Genomic DNA, 11,219 nt, shown 5'->3' on the forward strand with positions numbered 1-11,219 from the left:
CATGGTTGCACGTGACTCTAAACGTTCTTTGACGTCAGAAATGGGCTGTGGGGGGGGGTGGGGGAGGGGGTAGAAAGATAGGAACTTTCTGTTGTTTTATTGTGCATACACCCGTGGGGGTGGGGGGGGGAGGTGGGAGTAAATGCTTTATATTTATATAGATTATACAAAGGTGTTATATATATATATATATATATATAGACTGTCTCACTAAATTTTAAATTAAGCCATTTCCTCATTTAGTAATTTAACCTATTTCATTTCAATAAAGCACATAGAAATAGAATCAATCTCATTTCATTCCTGAAGTAATCAAGTTCTAAACCCGTCTTTTTCTCATTCATTCCTGTCTAGGAGTGTGAATAGAATAGCTTCATATCTGGCAAGTCAGTCAAATGTAGGCTATTTAAGGGGGGGGGGGGGGGGGGGCCTTTAGTGAAAACACATTTTGTTACAAGTTATAAAAGGGTTGCTTTTTTGGAATTGTATTAACTTGAAAATACTTCAACAATATAATATTGTATTTTTTTTGGAGGAAATTTATATATTTTTAGCGAAATTTGTTGTCAAATTGAACATTTTTAGGTACACAGTAGAATGAAAATGACTAAAACAATAATTGAAAACAATGCAAAGTAACCTTGCAGATTGTTAGTAGACATGACAAATTACAATCTGTTAGAAGGAAATTTTGATATCTTACAAAATAAATTTGTGTGATATTTTTAAAATGTATAAATTTTCTATCTTTTCTATTTTTTATGAAAACAATATTAAAACTTTCACAGTTAATTAAAAAATTAAAGTACAGTCAAAACCTTCTACTACTTTATAGGTGCATATGTTTGCTACATAATGTGGCCATTTGAAGTATTTCTGACACTTGCATTTTGAGTAAAATTCATTCATCGTAAAATTTACAAAACTGAGAAAACTGAGAAAACACAAAATGAAGCATTGTTGACTAAATATTTTGTCATATATGTGTATGTATTAACAAAATAATGAATAACCTTGTTAGATGATTACTTTTCCGATAACATTTTTGGGGAAAACAGCAATTTACTCAATTTATTACAAAAAAAATCGATGCCAATCGATTTCAAAATCACAAAAAAATACGATAAACAAAAATGATTTTTAGAGGAAAAAATTGAAATTTTTCAAGAAAGTTGACTAAGGGTCCCACCATAAATAGCCGCTATATTAAAACACGGGGTCTGGCGGTATAGTAGTTCCGCCCATACGTTTGAAAGTTAGAACTATCGGCACATAGGTTTAAAACAGGTTTTAAATGCGTTACTTTAGCTCACAGTACTCACAAGCTTAAAGGATATTAGCCACTAAGTATAAAATTTATTAGCCATAAAAAATTAAAATATAATACAAATATTATAATGTTATACTCTTACAAAAACGGTGTATGCGGAAAGACTATGTTTAAGATCAGCAAGTGCTAGTACATCCGAGGTCAAAGGGCGGGAACTTATCTGGGGTAGTCTAGACACAAGGATAGATAACCATGACACGCCTAGATTTCTAAGAATGAAATGCGATAGAAGTGTAGATATTTTTTTGTTATGTCTACTCTAGTGAAGAGCGTCTTTCTAATGGAGGTCATGGGGTTCACGGAATTTGAAGCAGTCTGTTACATGGGGAGATAATTTAATAGATTTTTATCTTAAGAAAAATAATTACAATGGTGGAGTTGGGGGACAGATGTAAGGACTAGGATGCCACTTATAAATTACTCGAATATTAAGCTAACTAGTTTAGGGTTTGTAATACGATAGTTAAAACTTAAATAAATTAATTAGTATGCCCCCATATTACAGTAATTAAACTGCTAATTAATTACTTAAGGGTTTTTAATTGATTATTAAAACAGTTAAACTAGTAATAAATTAAATAATGGAAAATGTAGCTAAACAATCTACTAGCGGGGGGGGGGGGGAGGAAGGGGGATTCAATAGATTTTTATCTTTAAAAAAATAATTACAGTGGTGGAATGGGGGTGGGGTGGGAAGGGGCCTTAAGAATTCGATGTCCCCTACATATTACTGTAACAAAACTAATTAACTGATGTTTTGAATGGAACAACAGTTTAACTAGCAATTAATTATTAGAAAATGTAGTTAAATAGTCTACTGGCAAGGGGGGGGGAGGGGGGGGCACCCCTAAGATGAGATCACATACACAAAACGATCTTTCTTGTGTGAGGTCAGACAAAACTATATGAAGGTAGACGAGGAAAGGAAGGATAAAATGGACAACGCATTTTTAAATGCTTTTTTTTTCGCGAAATATTTTAATAGAAATATAGGCTTTATACCTTAATTTCCAGTTGTTTTTTTTTCCTTTCTTTCTTACACCTTATAGACGAGAATCTAAAAAATTAAAATAATTTAACACGATAAAACATTTAATATTTTTATAAGCTAATACACGTTTACTTACAGATTATACATCTAAAACCTACAGTAAATAAAAAAAAAAAAAAACATAGACATGGCCGAAGCCCCTGAGACAGACGCCCCAGGACCGTCCACAGAAGTCTGCGGACCGCTGGAGGAGATAGCCAAGGGCCACACGATCCACGAAGAGTTCTATACCTTTGTGGAGAGGAGCGTTGAGATGGGAGGCAAGCCTTTCAGTGAGCTCAGCGTGGAAGAGGCCAGGGTTCAAGGGGAAGAAATGACGAGGGTTTTCTCAGGGGAGGTAACGAGTTTTTTTAATGGTTTTTGTTTAGTTGTGCTTTTGTTTGTTTTTAGTTGATTGTTAATTCGTTGTTTTTTCTCCGTTTACTACATGTTTAACGTGACTATGTAAGCAAAGTGGTTAATGTAGTCGTGTTTTTGAAGAAAATTCGGCAATAATTTTACAGTGATAGGCAATGAAATATGTTGCCAATAGGGCTGGTAAGTAGGTCACCAACCAGTTCTACGGCTCAATAAAACCTGCATGGGCCATAGAACTGGTTGGTGACCTACTTACCAGCTCTATAGGCTTACAGGACAAATGATCTCAGACAAAATATCCAAGAAAAAAATATCTCAGGGACAAATTATCTCAGGACAAATTATCTCAGAACAAATTATCTCAAGGACAAATGCCGTGAGATATTCTGTTTGGGATAATTTGTCTGAGATAATTTGTCCATGATATCAATTGTCCATATGTATTTTGTCCGGATATCTTTTGTCCGTGAGATCATTTGTCCTGAGATCATTTGTCCTGAGATCATTTATCCTGAGATCATTTGTTCTGAGATCATTTGTCCTGAGATCATTTGTCCTGAGATCATTTGTCCTGAGATTATTTGGCCTGAGACCATTTGTCCTGAGATTATTTGTCCTGAGACCATTTGTCCTGAGATTATTTGTCCTGAGATTATTTGTCCTGAGATCATTTGTCCTGAGATCATTTGTCCTGAGATCATTTGTCCTGAGATCATTTGTCATGGAACCAACCCTACTCAACGAAATAATTATTGTTATATCTTCATGTAGTTAAACTACAACTGTACCTGTTTAAATCGCAATATACAGTACTAAAAGGGATCTGGACAAAAGGCCGACATTTTGAGAAAAAGTTGATATACCTTTCGGTCATTTTTATAACGACTTTTTGACAATGTCGGCCTTTTTTCATATCGGTCTTTTGTTCGTGTCGGTCTTTTGTTCAACACCAATACTACAGGAAAGAAGTAATTCGTTCTTTGAAATAATTTTTAAAAATCTAGAAAATACGTTTTAATGGTACTTTTAAAAAAAATTAACTTCATTATTAATTGTTTATAAAATATTTCCAGCAATACCTGCTTTTTTTTAAATTTGACACTTCCGGTTTCGGTATTTCCGGATTTACCCATTATCTCGAATACCTATTCACCGATTGTCTTATCTTCCCCACAGGTAGACTTCGATGGCGAGGTGCGAGAAATCATCATCCCATCTCCTTTCGCTAAAGAGGGAATACCCACTACAATCTACAAACCATCCAACGTATCGGAAATTCCCACAATCTGCGTCTATTTCCACGGCGGCGGGTTCATCCTCTTCAACCGGAAATCGTACGAAACCTGCCTCAAAACGCTAGCTCGGGATTCGGGAGTTATCTTTCTTAACGTGGAGTACCGGTTGCTGGATGAGGCGGAAACGCCCACGGCGCCATTCGATGACGCGGTGCACGTGACCAAGTGGGTGATGGACAACCGAGAGGCGGTGGGCGGTCACCCGGAGAGTAAGGTCGGTGTGGGCGGAGACAGTGCCGGAGGTCAGCTGACCATCACCGTGACCAATGAGCTCCAAGGTCTAGATTTTCAAATTTTGATCTACCCTAACTCGGATCTATCGTTTGAGCAGCCTTCAGTGCAGGTTTGTTGGGGTTTGTGTTGAGGTTTGTGTTGGGGTTTGTGTTGGGGTTTGTGTTGAGGTTTGTGTTGGGGTTTGTGTTGGGGTTTGTGTTGGGGTTTGTGTTGGGGTTTGTGTTGGGGTTTGTGTTGGGGTTTGTGTTGGGGTTTGTGTTGGGGTTTGTATTGTGGTTTGTGTTGAGGTTTGTGTTGGGGTTTGTGTTGGGGTGTGGGTTTGTATTGTCCCCCCACCAAACACACACACACACACACACACACACACACACACACATACCCCCCTCCTACCTCCCTCTCCACAAAGGAAAAATAGAAAAAAAGCAATTTCATTTTATTGATCACTTCTTGAGGAAGAAATGAAGAAAGATTCAACTAAAGCCTAATACAGATCCGACCAGTTTGTATCGAAAGTAGACCTACAATTTAGTTTTTGTCTTCTTGTTTTTTTTATTTATTTATTTATTTACTATCACGTAAAAACAACAAAGATTAAAAATATATTTGTTTAACCTTACGTTTATTCCTAATTTAAAAAAAAAAAATTCTATAAAGATGTGAATATTTTAAAACCAAATTTTGGGGTAGAATTCTCATTACCTAGAACCTCGAATATTTTCTTTTGTTCACACTTTGGTACACATATGATGGTCACAAACGCAATCAAATCGTTAATTATTTAATCGTTAAATCCAGCAAGCAAATACACCAGCTTGTTTTTGAGACATTGATCGGTCCCCCGTTCGGCGCGGTATTTAGATTTAGACTGTCCCATCAATACTGTTTAACTTCGCTCAGCGCACACTTGCCAAGTTGGGCTGAATGAAGCCAAATATCTGTTTACTGTTCTCCTTCCTGTTTTCATTTACTCATTCCGATTTAATTGTTTTTCATCACATTATAGACGTAATTTACGAGACAAAAATTAATTAAGTCTAGACATCTAAATAGATATTTAAAGGTATTTTTTTCCCTAAAATTTTGAATCTTATGTGTGCGTGGAAAATTGAATCAATGTTTGTTTGAGAATATAGAGGATATGTTCTTGTTTGCCTTCCAGATTTAGTTCAGTTTTCCATTACTGCGCGTGATCCGATTTAATACGAGTTAAGTCCCCTCTTTAATAGTTGTCTTAGCCCGTCAACGGCCATTCGGAAATCGGAAACAGGAATTAGCCAATTTTTTCCCCTTATCACAGTAGAGTCTTTGTAATGTATGGATCTAAGTGTAGACTGCGCCTAGCTTTACATTCTATCATAGTAACATATTCTAACATCTTTTAAGTATTTATAAAGGGTGGGGTGGGGGGGGGTAATGAGGGTGGGGAAGAGGATATATATATATATATATATATATATATATATATATATATATATATATATATATATATATATATATATATATATATATATATATATACATATATATACATATACATATATATACATATATATATATATACATATATATACATATATATATACATATATATATATATATATATATATATATATATATATATATATATATATATATATATATATATATATATATATAGGCCTATATATATATATATATATATATATATATATATATATATATATATATATATATATATATATATATATATGCTTTTCCGGTTTGTGTCCAAGATACATGGGGCAGATGCAGTAGAGTTCATCTGCTTCAATGACCTCGTCGTACAAAGGGATAATGTGGTCAACACAATGCCCAGCCGTCTTTGTTGCTATAATGTGAGCTAGGTACCCATCAGAGCTGGGTGGACTCTTAAGGCCTCGAGATCCGAACTCGAGACTTTCGGGTTAGTAGTTGTGAGCTCTACTATCCGACCACACCGTCACACAATCTACGCTACAACAAGTTTATTTTATTGTTGGTGGAGATGCAAAAAGTTGTGTGTGAAAGTTGTAACTAGCAGTTGTAAGTTGTAAGTAAAGTTCCCTTTCAAACCTGATGGTCTATAGGGCAAGTGAATTAGATTTCACTTGTTTCTGTGACCTCGGCATATGAAGGGATAGTGTGGTCAGCACTATGCCCATCCGACTATACCATCAGAGCTGGGTGGACTCAGGGACGTTCTACTGCCTTTAATCCGATTTCGAACTCGAAACTTACGGGCTAGCAGTCCAGCACTCTACCAGTTGTAAGTAATTAGTTCTTATGTGACAGTCTAGATCGACGTGGCTAAAAACAACGTTCATGCATGATACCTCTTCATGTTGCGCTAGGGGCTAAGCTCGCTCTAACACCCTTAGTGAATCGCATATGTGGCGTCCTCTAGGGTGTATTTGTTGACATTTGGTCAGGGTCATCGCTTGATGACCTTTCAACCCTGCTGTGTGCCCGGATGACATAACAGTAATGTCGCTAGCTGCTTGAGGATCGTACATAGATTATATCAAGCAAAAATTGGATATAATGTGTAACAGATTCATAATATATCCCTTATTTTTTTCAATTATATAACATTTCTAGGAATTACCTTTTTGCCTCAACATAAAAAGTGGATACTAATATTTTGGGATTTTTGTATGATAATTAATGGAAAACACCAATTATATTTTTTTTGAATCTCGTGAATAACCATATTTTTTAGCGCAATTTCCTTACAGGAATTGCGATTATTAACTCGTCATTTCTGGATGTATGTGTGTCCCCAGCTTTAAGTCGTATCTCCTCCTCAACGAAGCAATATCGAGGACTAGTTCCAAAGCAAATATGTTAAGCAAGTTCCGAGGATGAACATAGGCCAAAAAAATTCCCGGATTTCTTCCTGGATTTCCCGGAAAAGCCAAAACACCTCGAAAAATGCAGTTTTTTGGCCCATATCTCGGCAACCAGACCGCTTAGCGACTTGAAACATTTACCAATCGATTTCTGCCATAATTTAGAACAATATTGCCGAAGAAAGTTTTCAAAAATATCCTTTCGTTCGGTCACAAAAAATTAATTAAGGAAATTGCGCTTAAATTGTCACTAGACTTTTTATTAACTTGTTTTACTAATAATTATAAGGGAGTCACGTTTTATTTTTACTTTTTTGCCTCTTACATTTTCATTAAAAACAAATATAAAGGTTTTCATTGTTTTTACCAGGGAAAGAGAATGTGTATGCATTGTGGCATATACTTTTTCGTCAAATTATTCTTTAAAGCATAAATACATTTGAAAGAAAATATTTTAATGAAAAATAAATGTAAAGTTACTAGTGTTTCTTCCAGACTTTTTTTCTCCGGGGGGGGGGGGGGGACTGATAAAAGTATATATTTTCTATATAAATTCCATTTCGCTTGGGTAGTCCCCGAAGAGATGCCTGGAAGAAACTCTCTAAGTTACCCTTTAGGGTCTGGCGGTCGATATGGCAGATGAAGCAGAGTTCAATTGTTTCTACAATTTAAAAAAAATTTGATCCCTCCCTGGGGTGATGTAATGTGTATGGAAGGTGAATACGTGGAACGGGTCACTGCGTGTGTGTATGTATCATGTAGTGAGACGCGAGGCCGGGTGTGTTGACGTGTATGTTGTTGTACGGAGTGAACGAGGGTACAAGGGAAGCGACTGGTCGGGTGACAGTGGCTATGTTGTGAGCGAGAGAAAGGAGGTGTGCAGGAATGAATGCGGAGGACAGTTGAAGGTTGGGGGTGAAAGCGAGGAGGTTGATTTTGGGACTGGAGGCACGGGAGATAGAGAAATAAAGAATACTGTAATAGCCTCAATCGTGTTGTGCATTCTTTGAGATCACTTTTTTATAGACTCGCTTGTCGATCTAGTTCTGTTCTTTCTTTTTTTTTAAAAGGAATTCGCCAACTGCCCGGGTCTGAGTATGAAGGACGTCCAGTGGTTTTGCAAGCACTCGATCGACAGGATACCCGGCAACGTCACCAACCCCAAGATCAACGGCATGGCCCGGACCAACACGGAGCTCTCGCCCCCCGCCCTGGTCCTGCTGGCTGACCTTGACCCCCTGAGAGACAGCGGCATGGCCTACGCCGAGAAGCTGAGGGGCGCGGGCGTCAGCGTCAGGATCGTCATCATCGAAGGGGTGCCGCACATCTTCTTTGGGCTCCCGGGCGTCTTCAAGACAAAATGCGAGGAGGCTTACGGTCACGTCGTTCAGTTTCTGAAAGAGCTCCAACAAAACTGACCAATCAGATAACGCCGTGTCATTTTGACCGTGTACTTTTGACTCTTACCAAATCAAAAAAAATATTTCACATTTGTATAAGAATTATTAATGTATTGTATGTGTATAATTTAATTGTAACATTTTAGCTTTATTATAATTGTAAAATAATGTATTCATTTTTATGGAAGACTTTTAAATTAAATAAACAAAAGTTTTTGGCTTTGTCGAAACACTATTATTTAAGAGCTTATTTAGCCCATAGAAACTAGTCCTCAAACCAAAATCTAAATCATACACCTTACAAAAATTGACACCATCCAAAGATCTAAACATCTAACCTTATACTAAAAAAAATTTTGTGATTGTGCCAAAATTACAACAAAAAAAACCCTAGCCCTTCTTGAAAAGTTTTGTTTTAATAACCTTACAACACCGCTTTTTTTTTAGCACTACTTAATATTTGCAAAAAGAGAGTAATTATCTGTAGGTAGGCTACTATTCTCCAAAAGCATGAGGGCAGTTAATCGATCGCATATGAAATTTTACTGGTTAGTATTTTGTAGTACCCCGGCTTGGAGAGTTTAATTTATGTCAAGGTTGAATGTAACTATAGTTACCTATAGGTCTAACATTAAAATACTAGCAATAGTTTTTTTGGGGTCTGTTTCTTAAAATGAAACACACATTAATTAAAGGAACAAATATCTGGACCCGTTTAGATATACCAGTCTAGTCCGACGTTGTTCATCTAGCTATTACGTAGTGTTATCTTATCCTCTGAAATTCTCAACGAATCATTCGGTGGAGAGAACATTTGATCAGGTTTTTAAAGACATTTTTATTATGAATAATATTACGGGAAGTAACTTCGATGATTAAAAAAAAAAAGAATTTAAACCCCCAACCCCTCCCCTCCCCACTTCCACATACACACAAACGCATGTGCGCACAGACATACACACACGCCAGACAGAGGCGTAGCGACACTTCCCGGTGCCCGGGGACAAACTTTTCGATTTGCACACCCCCCCCCTCAAGATTTCGATTTGCACCCCCCTCAAACTTTCGATTTGCACCCCCCTTTCAATTTATTTTTCCAACCCATATGTCCCCCCCCCCCCCCGCCCCACCCCCCTCGCTACGCTACTGAAACACGCAGACACACTCACACACACATACCAGCAGACACACTCACACCCAGCTACCTGTTTCTACCACTTATCATTATCACACCAAGTCAGTTCAACCTCTAGACATGTGCGCAATTAAATCATTGCGTGCCGATAGCGGCCCGCAGGCCAGGGTTACAGTACCCATCTGTTTACTAACATATCAGAGTACGTTTTTAAAAGTGCACATAGCGTGCTTTCTTTTTTAAAAGATGTTTTAGACTCTTACACATGGGTGTGGTTAGTGTTTCTTTCAGGCTTCTCTTCGGGGTGCAACCCTCCCCCACCCACCACTAAAGCACGTCTACCGCCCCACCGAACGAAATAGAATTTATATAGGAAGTATATACTTTTACCCCCCCCCCCCCTCCCGCCCGGAAAATTTAGAATTTTTTAGTCCGCCTCTCCCCCCTCTCGTAAAAATTTAAAGTGCCCTCCCAGAGAAAAAAAATTCTGAAAGAAACATTGGGTGTGGTAAGGGTGGTACATGGCTTATGTTAAATACGATAGAATGTCTTTGATTTCTTTGGGGGAAAATTTCTACGATTTGAAATGGTTGGATAGGGATCGGTGTGGTTGGGTTGGTAAAGTTTTGTTAAGCTGAACCCTGTACAGATGATGCTCAGTAACCCATTTCGAAGAGAAAAACTCCTAAATCAAACAAAATTGCCTTGTAGTTTGTTCTTGGATGGACAAACGCTATTGTAGCGAACCCAGAAAGAAAAGCAGGCTGAACTTGGAGTCGTCGGCCTATATTTGTTATTTTCTTTGAATTGAAATGTTTTTTTAAATGTGATTTCAGTAAATAATTTTTTTTGGGGTACCAATTTTTTTTTATTGGTAAGCTTGTTATTGGGGGCGGGTGGATTCTTAAAATTTCATAAGATATCGATCTATATAAAAATATCTCGTAGAATTTGAGCTATTTTTTCTCTCCCCCCCCCCCCCCCCCCCCCCCAAGACTTCACTGTTTAGCACTCCATTGACAACTGTCGAACAAGAGCACACTGTTTCTGTTGTTGACATAGAAATCCCTATCTCGAAAAAAAAAATCCCCACAAGATTGTAACCGATAAGCTAATTAGGAAATGGTTCTTTTGTTATTTTAGGGAAACACACCGCTTAGAGCGGATAGCCTCCCCTTACCACTGTAAAGTTTCGGTACACAATCGATTACCTCCCGTCAAAGTAACTCTTGTTTACCGGAAGCCATCTTTTCCCCTTATCTTGTCCACGGCTTGGGTTTGGTGGTTTCATTTTCCTTTTTATGTAGGTCAAACGGATTGTCCAAAACAACAGTCACGCAATGTCCAACTATTTTAGAACCGCCATTTTTAATCATGTGACTTGATGTGACTACTATAAAACAGGAGTAAATAGAACTGTTTAAAGAAAAGCTGTTAAAAAAAAATAAGGTGTGCTAATGCAGTTTAAAAAAAAGAAACGTAATACTTGTCCTAAGTTGGTGTTTTATGTATGTAAGGTTGATTCAATTTATTTACTGTAATGCCACTTTGTGGGCGGCTATAATTCTATT

The 11,219-nt window shown here is 37.4% G+C and overlaps 1 protein-coding gene across 2 annotated transcripts in view; it reads left to right on the top strand.

The window, feature by feature from the left end:
• Window positions 1-8,728, top strand: part of LOC131931039 (ethyl acetate hydrolase-like) — a 34,916-nt gene extending 26,188 nt beyond the window's left edge. For both annotated transcript variants that reach the window (XM_059287723.1, XM_059287722.1), the window contains exons 2-4: window positions 2,460-2,718; window positions 3,915-4,376; window positions 8,184-8,728. In XM_059287723.1, the coding sequence (XP_059143706.1) occupies window positions 2,509-2,718; window positions 3,915-4,376; window positions 8,184-8,531 (1,020 nt within the window). In that variant the 5' untranslated portion in view covers window positions 2,460-2,508 and the 3' untranslated portion in view covers window positions 8,532-8,728. The remainder of the gene's footprint in view (window positions 1-2,459; window positions 2,719-3,914; window positions 4,377-8,183) is intronic.
• The last annotated feature ends 2,491 nt before the right edge of the window (window positions 8,729-11,219 follow it).

This window comes from Physella acuta, unplaced genomic scaffold (genome assembly GCF_028476545.2).
Source record: "Physella acuta isolate Inbredline_101_S28 unplaced genomic scaffold, ASM2847654v3 ptg001880l, whole genome shotgun sequence".
Lineage (NCBI taxonomy): Eukaryota > Metazoa > Mollusca > Gastropoda > Physidae > Physella > Physella acuta.